Source organism: Anas platyrhynchos, chromosome 4 (genome assembly GCF_047663525.1).
Source record: "Anas platyrhynchos isolate ZD024472 breed Pekin duck chromosome 4, IASCAAS_PekinDuck_T2T, whole genome shotgun sequence".
Lineage (NCBI taxonomy): Eukaryota > Metazoa > Chordata > Aves > Anseriformes > Anatidae > Anas > Anas platyrhynchos.
The window spans coordinates 60962269-60987286 of NC_092590.1; the positions used below are offsets into that span (position 1 = coordinate 60962269).

At 45.0% G+C, this 25018-nt stretch overlaps 1 protein-coding gene across 1 annotated transcript; it reads left to right on the forward strand.

The window, feature by feature from the left end:
* The first annotated feature begins 1305 nt into the window (after window positions 1–1305).
* Window positions 1306–20207, forward strand: LGI2 (leucine rich repeat LGI family member 2). The gene is made up of 8 exons (XM_027457305.3): window positions 1306–1536; window positions 1727–1798; window positions 5086–5157; window positions 8519–8590; window positions 9153–9224; window positions 10319–10488; window positions 14330–14494; window positions 16125–20207. Exons 1-8 carry the CDS (start codon window positions 1340–1342, stop codon window positions 16940–16942), a joined length of 1638 nt encoding a protein of 545 aa, XP_027313106.3. The 5' UTR covers window positions 1306–1339; the 3' UTR covers window positions 16943–20207.
* Window positions 20208–25018: the final 4811 nt, after the last annotated feature.

Here is a 25018-nt window from a genome sequence, read left to right on the forward strand (position 1 = left end):
CCTTCCCCTTCCCTGCAGATGTGGAGGTGACCAGCAAAGAAGGTGCAGCTAAATTAGCAAGTGGCTTGTCTGCAAAATTAATTGTGGCAGGGACAGCAGGTTCAAAAGCATTCCCTTCTGAAAGGAGCATGTGTTAGACAGCTCAGCTCAAGTAGAAGTTGCGGATTTGAGTTGGGATCATAAAGTCTTGGGGATGAAATAGGTGAATATCTTTTAGAGAAGGTGCTTTATATGCCAGTAGGAATGCACAGGCATTTAAAACTTTGTAGCTATCCCACCACCTGAGACTGTTCATGCCACTTGGCAAGGGTGAATACTTCGGTTTCTGCCTGGTGCCAAGACAAGAGGCAAGAGGCACAAGCTGGCACACAGGAGGCTTCATCTGAGCACCAGGCAGCACTTCTGTGTCATGCGGGTGATGGAGCCCTGGCACAGGCTGCCCAGAGGCCGTGGGGCCTCCTCCCTGGAGATCTCCAGAAGCCACCTGGATGTGGTACTGGGCAAATTACTGTTGTACCTGTTTTACTTTTCACAGCTTTTTTTGCCCATTTCTTCTGCTTTACAACGAGAGTGTAAAGTGCCGGTGACCCAGCTGTAGGAAGAAAATCGAGCAGGGCTCATGGTTCGCAACAATTTCTGCGTGCCTGCCAGTGAAGTATCCTGAGATTACTGCGGTTGGTAAGACACAGCTGTCCTGCAGAACAGCTCCTGTGAAGAGGTGTGTTATGTGAATCATTAAAATCACTGTGTTTACATATATATTTATAAAAAAATACATGTGTATTTATACAAGTGTGTATATATATACATATATATAAAACTGGGAATATATATATATATAGAGAGAGAGAGAGAGACTGGGAATGTCACCGACCTCAAATCATTTCTCTGGCGTGCCTCAACCTAACCAGATGGCAGAGGCATTAACCTACTGACTCAACTCTTGCTTGTATATTCCCAATTTTTGCCCCCCGGAGGGGATGACACACGGGAGCAGCCACATGGATTTTGGGGGGACTGCACAGGGGAGCGGCCACATGGATTTTTGGGGGATGCCACACGGGAGCAGACACCTCACTGCTGGGCATCTCCCTCACGGGGGGCCAAAAACCAAGCAGAGGCAGCACCCCCACGCTGCTCCTCGGCACACCCCGGCTCCAGGAGGGCAAAATAACCCCGTGGGCACCCACCCACGGCCTCAGCCCAGCCGGGGGGCACCCGGGGCAGGCGCTGAGGGGAGCCGGGGCCAGGCCCCTGGGCGGGCCGCGCAGCCGCGGGGCGGTGCCGCGCTGATGTCAGCCCGGGGGAGGCGGTGGAGCGGGGGGGAGCGGGCGGCGGCATGGCGGGGCCGTGGCGGCTGCTGGCGCTCCGGGCTACCGCGGCCGGGCTGCTGGTGGCCCTGGTGGCCGTGCCCTGCGGCAGCCGGAGGCCGCCGGCGCCTCGCTGCGGGCCGCCCTGCAGCTGCTGGCGGGAGTCGGCGCTGTGCGTGGGGGCGGCCGGGGCGCCGCGGAGCCTCCCCGCCGGGCTCGGCTCCCTGTGAGTGCCCGGGGACGGGGGGCGGCCGGGGGGTCGCGGTCGTGTTTTTGTTTTTTGTTGTTTATTTATTTGTTTTTAGCACGGTTTTCTTAAGCCCTGCCCGCCTCCCCCTCTCGTCCTTCCCTGCGGGCAGCGGCAATACCCGAGGCTCCGGGAAGCCTCACCCGCGGCTCTTCTTTCCCTTCGGCAGGAGCCTGGTAAACGGGACCTTCTCGGAGGTGAAGGACAGGATGTTTTCCCATTTGCCCTCCCTGCAGCTGCTGTAAGTACCCCGAGCACGGGGCGCCCGTCCCCGCACGCTGCCCGGCGCCCCGGCTGCGCTTTTGGCTTGGCAGGAGCCGGGCTGAGGGCACGGCGTGAGCCTGGGGGCCCGGGGGCAGCTGTGCGCCGTCCTGCAGCAGCGTGAGCCATCGTGCAGCGTGTTTGCACTGCCCAAAGGAGGGCAGAAAGCGCTTTCTGACGCCCTGGGTTCTTATTTTTGAGTTTCAGTGTTAAGTTCAGGGCAGAGTTCCCCTCCCCGTCTGTTCGCACTGAGCGCCAGGTTCATGGCGTGGCGTTTCGGGACGCTACGGGGAGATGTGGCACAGCACGGGAGATGGCACGGGGAAGGCAGGAGGACACCCACACCCCTATGGGAAGGGCTCTGTGCCCAAAACGTGTGTGTTGTCTGCAGTGTGACCCCGTGGTTTGGCGGCCACTGTGGTCCCACGGGCGGGATGCGCCCCGCTGCAGGAGGTGACCCTGCCACATGTCCCAGCTCCTGGCACCCTGTGCCAGGCCAGCCCTCCTTGCCTCGCCCTGGTGGGGCTCTGCCCAAAGTAGAGACACGTTCTGAAGAGATACAGGGCTAAAAGATAGATATGTGGCCCAACAGAAATGCGGGCTGAGCGCTTGCTGCAGAGCCATCAGCTTAAATAGGTCTGGGGAAGAGGTGGTGTGATGCATCTGGGAGTCCCATGGCCAGCTGCCTCTCCTAGGGCCTGCGCAGTCCTTCTCCCACTCACTGCCTGGGGACAGGGACAGCACCCCATGGAAAACACTAGGGAGAAGTGAGCAAGGCGAGGGCTGGAGGCCAGCAGGAGCAGGGAAGGATTGTGTCCTTGCGTGTGGCACTGGTGAGACTGCTCCTCTAATACCGCGTTCAGTTTTGGGCCCTTCACTACAAGGACAGTGAGTTGCTTGAGCATGTGCAGAGAAGAGCAACGAACCAGTGAAGGACCTAGAAAACATGAGTTATGGGGAATGACTGAGGGAATGGGGTTGTTTGGTCTGGAGAAGAGGAGGCTGCAGTGAGGATGGTGTTGGTCTCTTGGCTCAGGTGACGAGCAATAAGATGTGAGGAGAAGGTCTCAAATTGCACCAGGGGAGCTTTAGAGTGGAAGTTAGGAGGAATTTCTTCACAGAATCGAAATCTGCTCCCTGAAAGGTAGTGGAGTGTCCTCCCTGGAGGACATCAAGAGATGTGTGGATGTGGCACTAAGGGACGCCGTTAAGTGATGGGACTTGGTAGGTTGTGTTGGTGGTTGGACTTGATCATCTTGAAGGTCTTTCCACCCTAAATGATTCCATGATTCTAAGGCCAGTGGGGCTGAATCTTCACAGCTTCTGACTCACCTTTGGTCAGGAGGTCTACGGGGGCATTCACCTTCGTTAACACCAGGCAACACAGCCTGGGATGAGAAGGTTGATCAACTTTGGCTTTTAGGGTGAGAGGATACAGTAGGCAAGATAAGCAAATAATTAATCACCTCATTTCTAAATACAGCTGTCACAATGTATGCTAATGGAAAATTACGTTTAATGTTGTGCTAAGTTTTTGTTTGTTTGTTTTTCTAATATACAAAGTATTTTCTAATATTTCTTACATGAAAGGCTTACCTGGGCAAGGAAAGGCTGATGTCCTCAAGCCCTCTTTTGCTGAAAGCAGAGATCAGGACTAAAAGCGGAGCATGTTCCTACAATGCCTTCTCTGATCTCCTTGGGGAAATAGAGGATTTACCATGCAGTGTTTAAGCATAAGCTAAGTCCCAAATCAAAGCTTTTGTGGGACTTCAGGACCAGCACAGAGCCCTGTGCTTTGCCCATCTGTGAATGGGTGGAAACAGCAAACCTGTGCCATTTGTGAAGGAAAGAGATGAATCTGTGGGTGCAAAATAGAACAGGGGAATCTGAGCAGATGAAGGTTATTCCCTCTCAATAGGTGTTACAGATTTCCAGGAAGAAGTGTTGGGCTGTCAGGAAGGTCAGCTGTTGAGAAAGTCAGAAGTTTCATTTTATGTGGCAGATCAGATGTTGGAGTGAGAGGGGTTTGTAACCACCACCATCATCACCTTGGACCCTGACACATTTTGTTGGTCCATGTAATTGGGAAGTTTGCCCTTCAAACAGCCAAAAAGGGAGGATGAAATGACGACAAATACTGAACAGAGCACTGGTGTACATCAGGACTGTGTCTTTGGTCACAGTTGCCATGATGAAGCAGTAATGCAAGGATCACAGGGAAAGTTTGCATCTCATGTCCATTAGTCTTATAATTTTAGCAAAATGCCTAAAACCATACAAAAAGAAGATTAAGTTACTGTAGTAAACTGATTAGTGCAAACATGTTCACTTATAGCTGAAAATTCCGAGATTTTACAAAAATGATTTGAGAGGCATTTGATTTTTAGACTTAAGAAGTTTTGCTCTTCAAAGGAGATGGCTAAGTGTGCCTTTGAACATAAACACTGGAGACTTGTCTACCTGTGTGCTCTGATACAGCAAAGGAGGAACGTAGCTGGCCAAGCCTTTCCATGGCTTCTTTCTCCTAACTGCATTCTCCTGGCTCAGATGAAAACCACTTGGGGCAGCTCCAATGCATTTTGGCCCTGAAGTTCACGAGGCAGGGCAAGGCAGCACCCGGAGCTGCTTCTCCTTGGTTCGTTTGGATGTGGAGTTTTGCTCTCCAGGGGCAGGAGGGCTTTCTGTCTCTGGCAGTTTGGGCACATCTGCATTTGCAGCTGACAAACAGGTTGTGCAAACTGTGTGCTCTTCTCCCATATTGACAGGTTTGCTTGGAGCATCCCCCTGTGAGCTCAAAACAAGCAAGCCCTGATCCACCAAGACGGCATAAATGGAAGCTGGTGCTTGTGCAAAAGGGCTCCCTATGTCTCCAAGCTTAGGAGAGGAACTGAGATGCTCTCTTGAAAACTTTCAGCATGGCTTCAGGGTTGAGGGCACCTGGGGTCCACACTCAGCAGACTCACCCTGAAAGGACAACTTGTCCTACTTGGGGGACAAAGCAATCTAGGACCAGGCTGTATTTAACCAAGGTGAATGGTACAGCAAACGTATTTCTTTGGGAGTAGTGGACATGAACTAGCATCACATTATGCCTCTTTTTAAAAATTTTTATAGACCATTCCACAGTGTTTTATGTGTGCTGCATTGGTGGGGCAATGTGGGCTGGAGTCGGTAAGATGGGTTTGGTCACGGTCAATAAACACAACTGGCGTAACACAGTGTGTTGGGTTTTAATGTGCTTTCCTAATGCCTGCTCTCTGTTTGCAGCTTGCTGAACTCTAACTCCTTTACTGTTATACGGGACGATGCCTTCGCCGGGCTCTTCCATCTAGAATACTTGTAAGTCTGGTATTTTATGTATATCCCCGTCCTTTATAAATCAAGATGTTTTGATAAGTTGCCAAGACTCCTGCCATGAAGTCTTAGTCTTTGCTATGATTACCAGGAGCAGGAGAGATGAAGGATTTATGTTCCATTTCTGTGCAAATGTCCTTTATGGTTGCTCACCATTTTCCAGAGGTTGCAGTGGATTTTTAAAATATGCCGTGGGTGCAAGGTGGCTCTGTGTAATTACCGTACACTGAAAAAATGTTGTTGAACAAGAGCTTGTCCTGGCTTTACAGAACAGTGCCATCACTTTGAAGGAACTCTGGATCTCAGGAAAGAGGCGGTGAAGCCTCTCGTGGCCTGCTGACAGCCTGAAGAGGAGCTGCAGGGTGTCAGGGTACTGCCCAGAACAGCCCTGATTACCGGACTGGCCCTCTTTCCCCAACTTTTCTCTCCAACTTTGTCTTTGTTCTGATATTTCATTTAATGCCCATGGCATTTATTTTCATATTATAAATAATTATGAATATATGGATATATATAAACATATATTTTCATATAATTATTGTAATTATTTATAGTATTATTTACATTTATTTGACTTTCCTTTTTCTTAACTGAGTTCACGTCTCCATTGGTTTTTACATCATTTTCATTTCCCGATCTTTTTTTTTTTCTTTTTTTAGGTCACCCTTTTTTCTTTTAAAAATGTATTAGCCCTGGTACCAGGTTGTCCTCACTTCTACTGCAAAGGACTGCCATTTCTCTGTGTTACCGGACATGAGCTGGTATGTTTTAAACTCTGAATATAATCTGAAAAAAAAAAAATTGTCTTTCCACCCACCTTTCTGCGCTGAAAGGTAGCTGTGGAAAACATTTCTGTCATTGCCTAAAGGAAGATCAGTGCTCATAAAACTGATTCTTGCTAAGGACTTGCAGGTAAGTAGGTATTAAGTTGGTGTATGTTCAGGACAAATGGTCTAATACATGAGAAGCAGTCAACAGTAGAATTAGCAGACCAAGAGATAGAGGATAATTGTAAGTGATGTATGCTGAAATCCACAATTCAGCTACGTTTAGGTTTTTGAGTGACAGTAAGTTATCTGATATTCTTTTCCAAGTGTCTGCAGGAAAAAAAAAAAAAGTAATTTGCAGAAAGCTGGTAAAAAGGAGAAAAACAAAGCACAAACCCTACCCTGCAAATATTTTTATGTTGTTTCCATGATGACTTGCTTAGGCTTTGAAGAGCTGATGAGTCTAAAATGGAGCTTGGCACAGTAGCATACGCTACAGTAACTGTTGCATTGGTAACTGCAACCAGACCCCTATTAGGAAGAAGAAAATCCTGCCCCTCCTCAGCTCATCAAAGGGACAATTTCTGTCCCTGGCTGCTAATTGCAAACCAGGGAACACAATTAAGACTGGTAAAGCTTTGCAGTCTGAATTTCCTTTAGTGACAGCTGACCAAATGGTCTCAGTTAATGGTTGTGGTCATTCTCCTTGCCTTGCCAAGTCCTGAGGGTGCTTCCTCTTCCCAGCAAATCTCACCAGTACCTTTCGGGAACTGAATGTGACTGGGCTTTTTGTTTTTTTTGGGTCTCTGCAGACAGTAACACCATTACAGTTGTAGTAGCTGGTGTCTCGCAATTGCCAATGATCAGACCTTACAGAGTATAAGGAAACCTTGTTGACAAACGAGAACAAGCTTCTTTGTGTACCACGCAAAGTCTCCAAAGGAAGAGCAGCTGGGAAGCTCCCACAGCAGCTACCTCTATCCCCTAGCAGGAGCACTGTGTCACACTGCACTCGCAAAACTGATAGCAGGATTCCACGCACCCGCACCCCTGACACTGCCAGCCTACGTTTGCACAACATGGATGAGAAAGGTCTGGTAAAGATGGGAGCTTTGCTGCTGTTCCCAGGGTAGCAGGCCTTCGAGGCTGGGTTTGGTAACACAGGAATCCAGCAAATTACTGAGTCCTAGCCCAAATTTCCATCATCCCTCCGTGCTGTGTTCAGCGAAGCCGTGTTTGTTTGCACTGAGGGCGAGCTGGTGGTGTGCGTGGGTACTGTGTCAGGGAGCAGTTTGGCTCTCTGCTATGTGGATTGAATTCATGTCCCCAGGCTGCCTTGTAACAGAGTATGGTTGACCCTTTACTGACATCCTCTGTGCAGACACGATACTTTAGTTTGCATCCTTTGCATGCAGTGAGGTTCCCAGTCACTTCACGAAGGATTTTGGCTATGTCTCAGCTCAGGAACCCAGAGCTCTTGTCATCTCACCTCCCACTCGGGGCTGCAGCCCTGTCTTGACTCCTTCGAGCAGTAACCTTGATGCATAATATTCTTTCCTCTATTTCCCTGTAAGACAAACAAGGATGCACAGGGGAAAGGGAGACCATTTTGTTTCATAAAACTGTTTTTGAAGTTGATGTTCAGTTTTCTTCCTACAGATACAGCTGTACCGTGCAATATCTTGATGGCCACCTGGCCGCAGCGACGTTGCAGTGCTGATGGTATATTTATGGATGCGTCCTCAAGTGCTCTGGGGTCAGGATGCTCAAATATCAGCTCTTTCTTTAAATGCTGATGTGCATTCAGGATGAGCAGCATGCTCCAGCAATCGATACATCACTACCGTTGTTCCCCCAGTACGCAGGGCCATGACTCGTGTGCAGCTGGGTGCCCTGCAGAGGTGATGTCCCAGCTGGAGAGCACTGAAATGTGGCAGCAAGAAGACAAACAAGGCCTCTGGCAGTGGTTTTACGTTTAGGCAGACTTTGGGCTTGGGATACCAGTATGTAGGTGCAGTTCATGTTGTTGCAGAGACAGTGGGCTGGGAGCCCTCCAGCTCTGCGGGTGCAGAGGTGATACTGTGCGTACAGCCACCTGGCTGTGGGCACTCTTCCTTCGGATGTGGGCTCCTTGAGCAGTGTCCATCTGCAGCCTGTGAAGTCCTGGCTGTTTGCTGCCCAGTGATTCCACAATTCAGGCAGCTGTTGAGAGGAAAGTAGGACTTTAGCTTCTAAAGTCCATCTCAGAAGTCTGTCTTACCCAGGTCTCTTTCCTCACACAACACGCTCCACGAGAATTAAACTACAAAGGAATAATGTTTTTTTTTTTTTTTTGCTTTGTCCATTTTGTTCCTCTGCTGCCGGATATTTGTGGCCTGGTGCCTGCATCATTACTTGTGGTACACCAGGGGCAAGGTGATGAGGCAATATGACCAACTCCACCAAGACTTCCCCACCTCTAAGTCTGAAGGGGCTACCCAGGAACCTGCTGAGTTTGGAGGACATAGGCTAAAGCACTGGTGTGGTGCTCATAACATTAATTAAAGTCTTTGAAAATACTTTTTTCTTTTTTTGCCTAGATTCATTGAAGGAAACAAAATTGAAACCATTTCAAGAAATGCATTTCGTGGCCTCCGAGACCTCACCCACCTGTAAGTTATTTAACATCCAGTAATTTGTACTCGAGCAAAACTCTCCTTGCAGATAGCTGGCTTTCAAGCCACATTTAATACCTCTATTTACCTCTGTGCTTTCAGCAACCTTCAACAGTCAGTAACATGCCTCCCACAAATTAAAAAACGGCCTTAAAAAAATTCACAGGCACATTCAGCTGCCTGTGCATGCTCACAGGTCGTGTTGGGGTGCAGCCATTGCCTGTGGGTGCTGCCAGTGGTGCCACCGTGGTGCTGCGTACGTGTGGTTAACATTCCTCTTTCTTTTCAGCATGTTCAGTCATTGCCCTCTGTGTCTCATTTCACCCAGGCAATAAAAAAGCTTTATATGTTTTACTTTTGCGTCAGCTTCATTTTCTTTCTTTGAGCAATCACCATTCTTGAATGAGTGTAATTAATGCCTGCGTGTTTCTGGTAGTTAACAATGCCAGTGGCTGGACAGTATCCGATAATTAACATTCTGTGAGCGAGTTCAGACTTTGTAAGAGTCAACAAGATGAGAGATAACAATGATATTAAGCTATAACTTTTTTTTTTCTAGTTCTTTGGCCAATAACCATCTTAAATTTCTGCCAAGGGATGTCTTCAGTGACTTAGATTCTCTAATTGAACTGTAAGTAATGAAAATCTTTCTACTGCCTGCCTGCTTCTGTGATTCTATTGCTCTGTGTTTGAAGTTCTGCTTTTGTGTGTGTGATATCTGTGCAGAAAATAAACATACATTTTGCTCTTCTATCTTTTCTCTTTTTAAGATTGTTTACTTGGTAGACCCTCTGGAGTAACTGCTATTTCTCAAATCACTGTTGCTTCTCATGGTGCTGTATATAGCTTGCCTTATTGTACTTCTCTCTAATGTTTTATTTATATTTCTTTAGCAAAAGGGAGACAACAAATTTTAAAACTACAGTTTCTCTGCATAGCTTTTCCTGTTGCAAGTATTACTTGAGATTATTTTAGTGAAATGTATTAATTAAAATGTTTTTCTTTCTCTGATTTTGTGCAGTTGTAGCACATTGCTGACTTATAGTCAATGTTTTTTGTCTGTGTGCGTGTAACTAAGCTGCTAGTCAGCATCCCTGACTCTCTTAACTAAAGAAGTACAATTGTAAGCCCAAAAATTGCCAAAGCATTGGAGAACAGGCATAGTATGTGAAATTGTACGTAAGTTAATAGGGGGGAGGTTAAACTGACTGGACTCCCCATCAGCAGGGACTCTGAAAATACCAGTCTCAGGTCTGTTTTTTAATGTAGTGCAGAAGTGATAGCAGCAAGCCCACCCTGTCAAGCACTGGTTCTGCGTAGTTTGGTGAAGGAATGGGGTTTGTCTGTGTCAGCAATAGATGATGGGAAGCAGACTTGCAGCAGACAGCTGCCCTGTGAGGATTTATTATGCTGTAGTCCTAATCCTATGAAAACATATAAATACAAGTGACTTTGCACATGAATCACAGTGCTCTTGTTAGTAGTGTTATGCATGGTCTTATTTCTTAGACTGAAACTGTTTTTCCGAGGACAATGCTTCCGTGAAGGAGTGTACATGTAAAGAGCATCAGAATAAAACTTATCGAGTCTTTCCTCTTCTCAGTTCAAAAACAATTCAAAGGTACTCACATATTTTTAAGTTCAATGTCAAGGTGCTAACAGTTCTGTAGTGTTTATGTTGCTATCAACCTTTTCAAATATGTCTATTTCTGTGTGTTTTTTTAGAGATTTAAGGGGAAATAAATTTGAGTGTGACTGCAAAGCCAAGTGGTTGTTTTTGTGGTTAAAGATGACAAATTCCACTGTTTCTGATGTCCTGTGTATTGGTCCAGCAGAATATCAGGATAAGAAGTTAAATGATGTGACAAGTTTTGATTATGAATGCACCACTACAGGTATTCAGAATGCGTATTTCTAAGCACACTGCAAATGGTTAAATATCAGAGCTGTAGACTAAACCATTTCATTTCTGTGAGCATGACCTGGGGGGATGAAGGGAGGAAAGGGTTACCTACAAAGTACTAGAACAAGCATAAAATGAGAAAATCACATTTTGAAGCTGAAATACAAAGTTTTTATTTGGATTAAGTGATAATGGGAGAAGAGCTGGGACCATTCATATTCCACAGGGCTTGATTATGACTCACTTGTGACTTAATTTTCATCACAGAATGCTTTCTGTTTTCTGGAATAAGGCCATATAGTGATGTCGGATGAGCTTCCCAAAATCTCTGTATTTCACAGAAAGCAATGAAGAGAAGTTCAAACGATTTGGCTATATCTGCTGCTTTTATTCAATAGGCCACGATATAATGTCATCAAATGTGGCAGCAATACTGCCAGCAGTTCTTTATAGAACTCCATTAAATTGGAGAGAAATGTCCAATAATATTTCAAGTACTGTCTTGTTCAGGATCTTGACTTTTATTTTAGGTAATGTAAAGCATGTAGAAGGAAGTGAAGAGAAACCTGCATGTGGGTATGCTTATATTTTATGACTAAATAGCAGACGTTGCCTATATTTAAATGCAGTCACATCATACAACTGATATCAGTTCCGAGTATTGTTTTCATGTTTCACGTACATAATGTCAGTATTTTGCCTTTTTTTCTATACAGTAATGTCAGAGGCATTCAAGTTCTCATCTGCCATGGAGTCAGTCATTGTTAGGAGACAGTAGAGAAGTTGATTACTGGTAACATAAGATAAAGTTTCAGGACAGGGTAAGAAAAGTAATCCAAGGGCAATATGTTAAGTGAAAGAGAATGACCTCATAATTCAAAAATATGTTAGAAGAGCAGCAGAGGTAAGGAGTGATAATGTGCCACATGAAAGGATGTCAAAAACAGGCGAGCGATGTTGCTTAGAACTGCTCCCAGGTTATGTTACTGTGTCTGTAAACAGAAGTGCTATAAAGTAGGCTTCATTTCATTTCAGTCTGGTTTAAGAAATTGCACAGCACCGACAGTGTGCAAAAACAAGCCTTGTCTTCCTGGTCCTCAGACCTGAACTGACTTACCTATGCTCTGTCATCTCTTTGCATCTAGATACTGAGCTATAAAGTGGCTACAGACAAAATTCATGTGTTAATGTTAGTCCCTTTGCCTGCTGGAAGTGAAATTACACTGAGGATAAATGTAACATCACGTGCTGCAGCACTCCAGTGGGCCTGCTGGCCTGTGGCTTAAGCCCACAGCTGTCTTTTCCTTCTTTGCCCTTGCTTCACCCAGATCTAAAGGGAGGCTAAATATGCCCGTATTGATTCCTGAGGGCTGATTAATTACAGGCTCAGACCTGAACTGTATTTTGAAATAAAGCAACATATCCCCTAGGTATACTCTCCTTTCCTGCTCGCTGCTGGTCAGTGCTCTTAGCACACGCTCCCCTGAGGAAAGCCTACAAACCTTTCATTCACATTAGCCTTTAGCACTGTCTTCCCTCCTTTGCCAGCCTTGATCAGACTTTCATTGTTTCTGCTCTCTGATGCTCTGTGAGCATGACTGGGTGTAGCGTGTGGTAACAAAGGAGTTTGCTTGGTAAAACGTGCGTCTCGGAGGCTCCATTGCATTTGCTGAACCGACACAGTGATGGCAGAAGGGTAGATGTAAAAGAGGTGCTGCCAAATTAAAGGAAAAGCCAATGGATGAAACTCTTGATCACTTATTCACAGTGAAAGTGATTGGCAGTGCCAGTGACCTGCACTTTTAACTTTCTGTGGTAGTATATTGTCTTTCCCACTTCTCATGGCTTGCATCATGCAAATAGGTTAACTCATTTCACTTTTGTGTGTGTGTGTTTCTCCTGCAACCATGTGCAAGGGCGCTGTGTTTTGGTTATAAGCCCAGCTTGGCTTTCAGGAGACTTGAAGACAGGCCTTCCTCTTCCACCGCCCCTAAGGCCTAGATTTTTGGCACGCCCAATGTGGCAGCATCTCTTTACTGTGTAACTCTGTCCCACATTAGTCTGGTATTTCCAGCTGGTTTGTCACATTTTACTGATTATGGCTGACATAGTTACCCATTTTTAGTTGTCCAGTGCCATAAAGAGCCCAAGGACAGGTACAAGTAAAAATAGCTGTGTTAACACTGAATCATTTCTGAATGAGCAGTGGATTTTAACACATCGACTGGTATGTTTTAACCCACAGATTTCCTTGAAGTGTTTCAAAACTGTTAAGATGTTTTTTTCAGTGTTAGATCTGTTCTGTTTTTTTTTTCCCCCTCTCAAGATTTTAAAAATATTTCAACTTTCTGTGACTATATCTGTTCCTGCTCCATACTTTACTTCTCATGATTTATCACTTACTTCTGCTTTCTGCAACCTACATTGTCAGTTTTCTCCAATCCTTTTATTTCCGCAGTGGGAATGAAGGTAACTTTGTTTTCCTACCTGCATTGATGAATCAAGCCCACGCTCTATCCGTAACAGTCCCTCAAAGGATGGAGACTGTCACTTCTGTTGTAGCTGTTCTGTTTGTGTAATGGTAGTCATCTGCCTTTATTCTCCAGAAGTGTAACTTCTCAATAGCAAAGACTTTCAGGCGTGCAGAGATGAATTTTTCATTGGAAGACGTGTGTTTCATAACACACCGAAGTTAGGGACCAGGGTGAGGGTTTAATCAACATTTCACCCCAATCCCTGGATGTTCAGGGCTTTCCAAAGTAGGAGCGAATGGTGGAAGCACAGAGCAGAACAGAGTTTAAAAGAGTGCTGTCTGCTTCTGCAGAGAAACTCTTTGTGGGATAATCATTTCCTTTTCTGTATATTTATATCTACGTATAACTCCTGGGCAGGCTTTCTGCCACCTTCTAGACAGAAGCACCTTAGTAGGTTCAGCTTCTCTTTGTCAGCTCTGCTATACTGATGTCCTTTTCTGATAATGATGACCTTGACAAGCTGTCAGGCCAAATATCAAACTCAGACCCAGTTTGCTCTTTTTCCCCAAATTGGTTCTGTGTTGGCTACTCACTTAGCCCAATGTGACTTTTAAAGTTCAATGTACAGGCACTTGGAGTTTGAACAGAAATCTTGGATTTTGGAGTTATGCTCCCAGCCTTTACAGGTTGTTCCAACTCCTCAGTCTTTGCATCTAGAATAAGTTTTCCACTGGATAGTAATTTGCAGGTTGGTTGTATTTTATGCTTAAACTACTTTACAATGCCCTGTAAAACGGTACGTTAACTGAGTTTTTGATTACACCATTTTGTCTATGGTCTAGCTAAAATGGGGTTATCCCCAGGCAAACTTTGGATATAATTTCACTTTCTGCCTGGTTTAGCGTAACACAAATTGCTAGTGATTAAATTTGCATGTCTTAAGAAGTTATTGGACTTCAGCTGGAAGTTGCTGTCTCTCAGCTTGAAAGTGATTCTAGCAAGGCCATTTTACTTGACAGGAAAGCAACTTCCAGCTGTGGGGAAAGAGACTTCTCTTTGACAGCATGTGAACATGATCCTGATTTCATGGATGCCAGCCAGCCTAGCTGCAAAATCTGAATTCTGCCACTGTTTACCTATTTGATCTCCTTGGCAGCTGTACTGCCAGAGGACAGTTCATGATGCTTAAAGCAAGGAGACACTTTCCCCTGTTGCTGCATGCCTCACATGAGCACTGACACCTTCATCTTAGGCTAATACAAAATTCAGAATATATCACTCATTTTCTAGTGTTTATAGTCATCAATTTTGTGTTTTCAGCAAGGACCTGTCCTAACTGTTGTAAATGTATATTCCTAGATTTTGTTGTTCACCAGATTTTGCCCTACCAGTCAGTGTCAGTGGATACATTCAACTCTAAGAACGATGTGTTTGTAGCCATTGCACAGCCCAGCATGGAGAACTGCATGGTGCTGGAGTGGGATCACATTGAAATGAATTTCAGGAGTTACGACAACATCACAGGTACACAAACACTGGGATCCCAGTTGTTGATGAACTGTTGGCATTTCACAAGGAAAATTGTGAGGGCAAGACATAGATGGGACCAGATGATGGTTTTTGTCCTGCATCTGTATTTAAACTGGCAGATTAAAGTTCACAATATTTGTAGAATAATAATTTCATGGAGTAGTGCATTTTGTTCATACATACACATTTAACCTCGCTATAGCACGCAAACTAGGCTTTTTCAGTCTGAACTTGTGAGTTGTTCTCAAGGTACAAACACTAACATGAATGTCACAGCTGAGCTACTCCCTGCCTAAATCACACTAATTAAAGGATAGATTAAAGGAGCCTTTGCTGTTGTGCCTGCAAAATAGAAGACAGAAATATTCTGCTGCATGTAGAAAGAAATAGGCCTGAAGGATACGTGTGGGTGGGCAGTCTACAAGTCCACTAAACTAGTGCCCTAGCTCCACACCCAGCACGTGTGCAGAGACACATTTCTCAAACTACTGTCCTGTATTCCTAGAAAACCCAACTTAAGTGCTGGGCTCTGAAATATGGGAGAGGTGCAGACTACAATTATGTAAAGAGCTTTTTGTGGAGCCTAAAGCGTGTTTTGTAGAGCTTAGGAGCAGGTTGTGTACTTTGGGGGGGGGAGGGTCATTTTTGACTCTACGGTTGGCATTCAGGTGTCTGAATTTAGCCCTCTACAATATGGACCTGAGCTAGTTGTCAAGACTGCCTTAATACTCAATACGCAGAGAAAGAAGTGAACCATTTTCTAGAGAGCTCTTTGACTTAGACCAGAAAGAGCCTGAATGATCAGCTCAAGTAGTCATGTCTACACTGCAAATACTTTATGGTACTGGAGATGAATCCCTACGTTACTGGCACTGGAAGGGTGATGGTTCATCACAGGCTAGCTGTGAAACAGCAGTGGGTGAGGGCCAGCTGGGGACAGAGCAAGCACAGGGGTCTGTGCAGATTCAGTTCTACATAAACTGTTTCAGAGACAACTTCTTTTCTTGCAACAAATCATTTAATAAATAGTTCAGTTGTTACCTTTTGATGTGGGTCTTGTATAGTGACTGGAGATTGTCAAAATGGACCATAACTCGATATGATTTGATCTGGCAACTGCAGTAGTCCTAAATATTTTGAGTTTAACGCAATCCAAAAATTCAGAAACAACAGAGTTAGATTTATCTTTTTCATCTTGCTGTGGTACTGATATCCACAAGACGCATCAGTAGCAAAAAGCTGACTCTGGCCCTCTTGGACCAAGAAAAACAGAATATATTTCATTCTTCTAGTTAAACTGGAAATACAGACATCCCATGAATAAAAGAATTTCAAGTTCTTGCTGAGTTGAGAGATAAGAACTGTTGTTACTGAGTAACAAAATCTGGCTTCTGGATAAAGAGTAGTGAGCACTTTAGGGTTCACCTTTTAAGGGGTGCAATTTGAAGTCAATTTTCCAGTTACCGGGGAGAAGAAAGCGAGAAAAGAAGCTCTGATGGTGTGTAGTAAAAGACAGTTATGAGATGACGAAAATTTACAAGAAGGGATGGGTGATTTGGTAATATTTTTGTGGTTTGAAGAGTGCATTGTACTGTGCTAATATGTGCTTTTCTTTGGGCAATAGGTCAGTCCATAGTGGGATGTAAAGCCATTCTTGTTGGTGACCAAGTCTTTGTGGTGGTGGCACAGCTCTTCGGTGGCTCGCACATTTACAAGTACGATGAAAGCTGGACAAAGTTTGTCAAATTCCAGGATATCGAAGTGTCTCGCATTTCTAAGCCGAATGATATAGAGCTTTTTGAGATAGACAGTGAGATGTTTTTTGTCATCGCAGATAGTTCCAAAGCAGGTTTGTCCACAGTGTACAAGTGGAATAACAAAGGGTTTTACTCCTACCAGTCCCTTCACGAGTGGTTCAGGGACACTGACGCCGAGTTTGTTGATATAGATGGGAAATCCCATTTAATCCTCTCTAGCCGCTCGCAGGTCCCCATTATACTCCAGTGGAACAAAGCTTCCAAGAAGTTTGTCCCACACAGTGAGATCCCCAACATGGAAGATGTCCTGGCTGTGAAGAGTTTCAGGATGCAGAACAACCTGTACATCACGCTCACCAGGTTCATCGGTGACTCCAGAGTAATGAAATGGAACAGCAAACAGTTCGTGGAGATACAGGCTCTTCCCTCCCGAGGAGCCATGACGCTGCAGCCTTTCTCCTTTAAGAATAATTACTACCTAGCCTTGGGAAGTGACTATACGTTCTCCCAGATATACCAGTGGGATGGTGAAAAGAAGATCTTCAGGTTATTTAAAGAAATCTATGTGCAGGCGCCGCGTTCTTTCACAGCTGTGTCAACGGATCGAAGAGATTTTTTCTTTGCCTCCAGTTTTAAAGGAAACACACAAATATTTGAACATATCATCATCGACTTGAGTTTATGAAAAGCTGCTGGATTGAAATTCATGTAGAATGACATTTATACACAAGCAAAACAGTGACCTTTCCGAGAACAGGGAGCACCTATGGAGTATGATGACATTTTCTGAACTTTTAAAACTTGCATATTAATCAGGGATTGCATTTACTCGGTTGCTGCATGACATGTCCGTTCTATCCTTTTTCAAAGACACTTTGCAACCTACAGCCGTTCAGATGAGTGTGCAGTGCATTAGGATTAATTTTGACATCTAAGAACGATATAAATTTTACCCAGAAAACTACCTTAGATTGGACATCTCATAATGAAAGCAACACGGAAGCCATACCATTTCTATGCTTCGGCAGAGAAATGCTTTTGACTCTTTAGCTAAGATCTCAGCAAAGATTTTAAGATTAGAAGCAGGTCCTCATGCTTGCTGATGAATTGTAAAAGCAAACGAACATTCCGGAATACACTTCATTTTGTTTTCTCGAGCTCTATCTTCAAAATCTGTCTTTGTGGTTTGTAGTAAGACCAAGGTGTCATTTTAACTCATTGTAGATTAAAAGGAAAGTCAAAATCTATTGCCATTTTTCTTATATTAATCACTATTTCAGCAACAAATTGTACGTAACCAAGAGCCCAGCCCAGAGTACCTGGGTGGCCAGGAAAATAAAGGTATTTTGCTTCTAGACTGTGAGATCTTAACAAGTTAATACAGACTGAAAATAACAGCGGGCTGCTTGGTGCCTTGAGTGCACTGACTATAGATTCAGTCTCCTTTGTGGATTAATAGGTATTCCAGAAATACATCTCATTGTGCCCTAATTCACACTCTTCCTGATGATCCCGGTAGATTCTGGGGTGTTTTACCAAGGTCTTATTCTTCCACAAGACACAGCTTAAATTTTAGTTTGTAACATGCATCTACATTCATGTTCTTCATGCTGCAGCTTGTCTGTACACAATGAGATGATTTATTCTTCTGAGTTCTCCCTCCAGCACAGCTCACAAGCAATAAATTCAGGTTTTGATCATCACAAGCTGTACTCGGGGAATCTGAGAACCAAACTGGACTTTGTTGTCACCAGGTCTTTTGAAACTGAGGCAGCTAGAGCTTACCCTGGCTCCAAGAAGAAGAGTTTCCTTTTGGTGGCCCCAGACTTTTGCTGGGTTGCCAAGCTTTCAAAAGTCTTGCAGGTTGTACAGCAGGATGTGAACAGTCCACGTCTCGTTGGTGTTTTGGGTGGCTACAGAATAAGGCGTTCATTTATCTTAGATCTGGCAGCAGTCCTGGTGTGCACAGAGCCTCTGGCAGGGTAACAGCTGGGGACCATTCTCCTGGAAAGGCTCCAACATATTTACCCAACGAAGTTGTATTGCAGAAGCCTTGTTTGTTTTGGTTGTTGTTTTCATGTATACAATATTTTCTTTGTCTTCATACTGCATCGCCTGTTAGGTTGTTTTATCATGAGTCTTGCTGCTGCACTTCCACACTGGCTAATAGCAAGGCTTTGTGTAAAGCAAGTGGAGCAAATAAAAATGCCCTTTTTTTCCATGCTCGAGTATCTCACTGCCTCTGTGCTGAGTGAGCTTCGGGTTTCTGCCCCGGCCACACACATGAAACGTGCCCTAATACCAAAAATAGGGATGTTTTGACAGGCTTTCCAACATCCAGATGTGAACAGCGATGCAGACGAGGATTCTGCACAAGGACTCCCAGGAGGAGTCGCAATCTACCAGCAACCTGGAATATCACAGCCTTCTCCAAGGTTTGCCTTGCTGCTGTGAAATAAAAGTTATTACTGGCCCGTCAGAGACATAACTTATTTTATTCTGTTTTTAAGTTATGTGTTAATTTCTTTTTTTTTTCTCTTTTTTTTTTTTTTTTTTTTTTTTTCCTGTATAGGTGCTCATTCTGGTTTTATTTTTAATTAAATGGGCAGTTTAGCCCATCCACCTGCCTGAAGCATTGATGTTTTGCCCTCCAAATCCTGGTGTGGTGTCAGTCCTGTGGCTTCAATCAGACCAGCAGATAGATGCTCTTTCCTTTCACCTCGCATACCAACATCAGCAGTAGGTTTTAGCAATACCTCTCCTTGGACTAAACTAACAAACCCACAAAACTGAGAGATGATTTATGTATCTGCCAGTGAATGAAATTTCTTACCATTTTCTTAGTTAACTTTTTAACTTCAGATATGGCTGACAAGCGATGTTTCTTTAAATTGTGTTGTGGGAAGGCATTTTTTTAGTCCTTTCCTGTCTAGCATGCACGTTTGAACGCGGTCACATATTCTGACAAGGAGGGGCAATTCTCAGCACTTTCTTTAGGGCTCGCTGCTAGTACCATATGCTTAGCAAGGGCACAAGTCCAAGAGCTAAAAGCTGATTTAGAGAAATTGGATCTTGATATTTTTGATTTGAAGGGAAGCAAGAGGATGGCGCAGAAGTGCTTTTGTATCCAATAGTCGGAAATGGTACCGTTGTGAGAGAGTCCCGGGGATTTGAGACTTGGCTATCAGGTTGAATTAAATTAAAATGGTCTCTGCAGGGACGGGCTTAATAAAGAGGATAAAGCGATCAGCGGGAGCCTCGCTCATTCACACGGGACCAGAAGAAGAAAGCGAGGGGAATGAGTTCTGTGGGCAGGCTGCATCGCTGCCGAGTAGCTCTGGAGGTTGGTCGGAAAGCTGGGCTCAGCGTCCTGGCCCAGCTTCAGGAGGAGGCTGGGTCGGCAGCTGCTGCCTGTGGGGCCGAGTTAGTCAAGAGGCAGGGTAAAAAAGGACCTGTTAATGAAAAAAAAGGGATCACGGAACACTTCTCAGGATTTAATGAAGGCAGGGTCTCAAAAAAAGCCTCGCTGTGCTCTCCCTGCTCCCAAGGAAGAGCTCCAGGAGCAGCCAAGCAACTAAAACTCTGCCTTCCCAAACGCAACAAGGGTTTTTCCTCCATGGCCTATATTCTGTACTAAAAATTGTTATACGCAGCACATAATCTATGCATATCCAGACTTTACTGCAGCTGTGAGAACATCAGGACGGTGAGAAAGGATAACAGCACATGCCACCTGGTAATTTTTATTGTATTCTAAAATACGTACAATAATGTAAAGAACTGTAGTTTATATAAACATAGGTTTAATATGGTATGCTAGCTACAGCGGGAACATTTTAAGGCTGTATATACATTTAGCTTTTTTTTAGTAAAGAGATAATGTAATCTATGCCACTGACAAATGTATGTACTCCTTCAGTCGCTAAATAAAAAGTAGTTAATGAGACTAACTGGTGCATTGCCTGTGTTAAAATAGCCGTGCTGGGAAGCGTGTCCCAGCTGGAGTTCAGAGAAACACAGGGGGGTTGGGGCTTCCTTGGAAATGGGGCCTGTGAACCCACCTCACGTGGGCCATGGAGCCACAAGAGGTCCCCTCATGGTCCATGAAGCCCCAAGAGGTTTCCAGCCCCGGTGATACCCAACAAACCCCAGGATCTGACCACCAGGAGGGTGGAGGTCGAGCCAGAAGACCCCACCAGACCCAGCTCCTTGTCCATTTCTGGTCGATTTGGGTTTTCAGAGCCTGGACCTGAAGGGAGCCGTGTTCTTCCACGTTGGACGAAGTTTCTGTGTCGGGGGTAACACGGACCTCCAAGGTCTTGCAGCTCCCTGGTTTCCCCGTTCACTCTTTCCTTACACCCCCTCTAGTGTTACCAGGTATGTAATGCAGCTACGAGTTTTTTCTGTTCAGATTAAAGGCATTTTCTGAAATCTTTCCCTTCTTTCTTTTTCTTTTTTTTCCTCTCTCACCACAAACCAAAGCCATCTTCATTTCGAAAAATATAAGATACTCAAGCAGGTTTCGTAAATGCAGAGTGGATAGGAACCAAACCATAAAATTAACCCACAGCTTCTGATCTTCACTGGGGAGTCTCTTCATTAAATTTTACTGAATCACTGGCATTTACTTTGAAATTGCAAAAATAAATATAAATCTATCAACGCTGAATGCATTTCATTTGAAGCAAGCCTTGAGCATTATCCACTGATCAGGTGAGTCGTTAATGCAGGGAATAATTCGTTGTGTTTCCTCCTCTTTCTTCAGAAATAACACAATTCTCCGTAACTAATTATAGGCTTGTGCAATCAAAGGCAGGGCTGACACACCGTAATGGGATGCAATTGCTCCAGGATCACTGCTTTCCTTTTGGGTATTCCAGCTCCTGAGGAGTCAGCAGCCTTTGTGGTGTGGTTCACTGCAACTCCATCGTGGTTTGAACATCGAAGCACCACACCAGCTGCCCCCCGGTTTCTTTGTCCTTGCCAGGTTAACAATTTTTCCCACTCTTTACCGTGTTCTTCAAACCATTTTCTGAAAGTTTCTATTCATCCTTGAAAGTCACAGCAAGATAACCGGAGAAAACTATTCCCAAAAAGCAAAGCATGGATGGTTGCTCCTCCCCAGATTTAATGGGGAAGACAGAGTAGGGTCTTTTTGAAAGACTTTTTTCACAACATAATGCAGAAGAAATGGATCTGCAGCTGTTAATACATTTTTTTGTTATTTATTTGTTTGTTTTTCTAGTATCTAGAGAACAAGTCTTACCAGGAGCAGCTGAGGGAGCTGGGGTTGTTTAGCGTGGAGAAGAGAAGTGTGAGGGGAGACCTTTTTGTACTTTAAAGAAGATCATAGTGAGGTGGGGCTCAGGCTCTTCTCCCAAACATCCCAAGCGCCAAGCGATAAGACGAGGGGAGATGATAGCCTCAAGTTGCACCAGAGAAGGTTTAGGTTGAATATCAGGAGAAACTTCTTTACTGAAAGGCTTGTGCAGCATTGGAGCAGGCTGCCCAGGGAAGTGGTTGAGTCACCATCCCTGGAGGCCTTCAAGAAACGTGTAGATGCAGAACTTAGTAGCATGGTTTAGTGGTGGACTTGTCAGTACTAGGTTAAAGGTTGGACCAGATGATCTTAGAGGTCTTTTCCAACCTGAATGATCCTATGATTCTAACATGGATTAGGTGAAGAAAATGTTGAAGGGAGGAAGCATCTGGAGCTGCACATTGCCACACTGGAAAGAGTCACAGAGGGGTGCGATGCAATTTGACAGGCAAGGAAGAGATTTTTTACAGTCTGGGAGATGGGTTGAGAGAGATAATACGGGTCTTGGGAAGATTAGATGAAAAATTTCTGAAGGCATCTCCTTATTCCAGTTTTACTCCATCAGCAAAGTAGCCTAGTCAGTTTGGTGGAAAGCAACAAAAGCAGGTGGCAGAAGTTTAATGCAAGAAATATTGAAGTAGAGACAAGAAAACTAGAGATGGTGAGCCTGTAGACAAATGCTTAGTTATCTGGAGGAAAACAAATCACATTTTCCAGGCAGAGGGATATATCAGTATGAGATCAGGGAATCAGGGAGAGCAAAAAATATGTTTCTAAATAAAGGAAAGGGATAGGAATGACAGAATGTGAAGTGTGAATTTACTTAATTGCTGTGTAGAGAAAGTATCTAAGTGCATTTCCAAGGTCACTCAGAGAATGCAATCCACATCATTTTCCCTTTCAGAGTCACCCTAGTTTATGCTTAATTAAACTATGCAAGCTCTGCACACTCTAGAAAATGCCCTTTTTATTACATTGTAGGCAATTTGCATTTCTGAAGGGCGTTTGGGAACCATGACATCACCAGAATGAAGGGCTTCTGGTAGCGTGGCTTCCATTTTTGTCCAGTTGCAATTTGACTTTTATTCCAAAGTCCATTTCTATTTCCTGCCTGGACATTAGGGCAGGATTGTACAAGAGTGCTCATTTTCTAGCTTCAGTGGCTGTTTCGGTTCTTCTGACTCAGCAGTCCCCTTGGAGATGATTCATCCTCCAGCTGCAGGTGTGCCCTGACAATTATTCCTCCATTTCAGTCCAGCAAATGAAAGGTCAGTGGGTCAAGAAAGCACTCATCACCCAGGGCTGGTGGAGTCAGAGCGGAGCCGGAGCTGGCATGTGGGAGGAGGGAGCAGCACTGCTCTCTGCATGTTGATTATGCCCTCTGCCATTCCTTTCTCTTCTGCTCTCGCCAGTATGGCAAATGGTTTTGCCAGAGGTTTATAGAAAGCAAAGTGCCAATGAGGTCCTGACGGTGGAGATTTGCTTGGGGTGCTTCAGAGAGCAAGCCAGAAATAGCATAGGGAAATAGAAGTTAAGTCAGCAGATCTGGTTAATGGCATCTGCCCAGAATTTGTTTCTAAACTCCATAGCCCGGGGGTCTCCTTGGATCCCCAGCTTCTCTTGGTTCCTGCTGGCAGCATTTTCTGACTCTGTTTTGTACCATTAGCGTCTGGGGAGCACACCGCGGGACTTTCATTCTGGAGGAAGGCTCATTACAATTATCTGAGCCTCTGTCACCTCAGGATCTGATTACGGTGCTGGGGTTGCACCTTGAAATCATTACAATTAAGACTTAATGAAGTGAGTAACTACAGAGTCCTGCAGTTACTCCCCACCAACTTGCTGCATCTGCCTCTAATGCAGGAATAGTTACCACCTGATTTTTATAATTTTTAAGAGGTGAAACCTGGTGTTTCAAGTTTGTCCTGCAAAATCCCACAATGCTGGGTCTTTGTGAGCCTAGGCAGCTCCCCTTCCACATCCCAACATAGACTGGGTGAGCTTAGAGCATGCTGCAGGCTGACAATGGGTGCATGTATTGGGGTGAAGCTCTGTTTTTTGGTCTGGAAAGTGACCTTGATGACAAGGAAATCCTGGGTGATGACTGTGGAGAAGGCTCTGCTCATGTCCACTGAACTCTGGTCTAACTTCCATGTGGTGCAGTAGGCTGATGTGCCTGAGTGAGTTCCTGGGCATTGGGAGCCTACATCCCTGGGCAGGAGCCTACTTCTCTCCTAGGTTTGCTGTTCATGAGCAATGCTGGGCTTGATCCTCCAGACTCTTTTGCTAGCAGAGCAGTGAAAAGAAATGATGGCATGGGAAAATGTGAAGTTTGTAGGGATAATGGGGAGGTTTGGTGAGGTTACCATTCACAAAGGCAGCCCACAGTGGGCACGAGACCAGAGCTCCTGCTGCTAGCACCTCCTTGGCTCCTCCTGACGTGCCTTGAGGATGTACCTGACCTGAGTCAGGAGAGCAGAGTGAAATATGGAGCTAACCAGCACTTGGACGCCTTCTGGCCACCCGGGGGTGAAATGGAGCATACGTGTATGCAGGTACGCTTCCTGATCTCGTGCTGCCATGCTAGTAACAAATAGCAATTGGTTCCCTTACTTGTCTAAGGTATGAATCAAGGCAGATTTTGGGGTAGAATGGGAAGTAAATGGAGAGTTTATCTCTTTTCAATTCTCTTTCTTTCCTCTTTGCCTCTGTCTTTCTAGTAGCTGGGAGATTATTATGTCTGAATTGTTAGACTAAGAACCAGTTTTCACTTAAATGACCACTGAGATATTTACCTTTACTGTTGTAGGGAGACTCCTACCAACAACTGCAGGTTGGATGAGGATCATTTGCCTTTCCACACTTCCAATGAATTATCAGTGAGGGTCAACTGGTGCAAATCCTGGCCCTTTGGCATGGTGGGCAGAGAACAAGGAGGTTCTCATAGCTTGGCATCAGGCAGCTCCAGGCCCCTCTTTTCTCACTGAAAAGAGGAGGTTCCCCATAGAAGGGGGTGGAGGGAAATGCTAAGCTACCAATCCATGAAAGAAAGTAAGTTTGCAGATGACACTCAGTAAGTTTGCAGATGACACCAAGCTAGGTGCGTGTGTCGATCTGCTCGAGGGTAGGAAGGCGCTGCAGGAGGATCTGGATAGGCTGCACCGATGGGCTGAGGTCAACTGTATGAAGTTTAACAAGGCCAAGTGCCGGGTCCTGCACCTGGGGCGCAATAACCCCAAGAAGAGCTACAGGCTGGGAGAGGAATGGCTGGAGAGCTGCCAGGCAGAGAAGGACCTGGGAGTGATGGTGGACAGTCGGCTGAATATGAGCCAGCAGTGTGCTCAGGTGGCCAAGAAGGCCAACGGCATCCTGGCTTGTATCAGAAACACTGTGACCAGCAGGGCTAGGGAGGTGATCGTCCCCCTGTACTCGGCTCTGGTG

Excerpts from the sequence above, each read along its gene's own strand:
- LGI2 (XM_027457305.3), top strand. The coding sequence starts at position 1,340 with ATGGCGGGGCCGTGGCGGCTGCTGGCGCTCCGGGCTACCGCGGCCGGG. Across the intron at positions 1,537-1,726 it reads CCCGCCGGGCTCGGCTCCCT|GAGCCTGGTAAACGGGACCT; the intron begins GTGAGTGCCCGG and ends TCCCTTCGGCAG. Across the intron at positions 14,495-16,124 it reads GAGTTACGACAACATCACAG|GTCAGTCCATAGTGGGATGT; the intron begins GTACACAAACAC and ends TTTGGGCAATAG.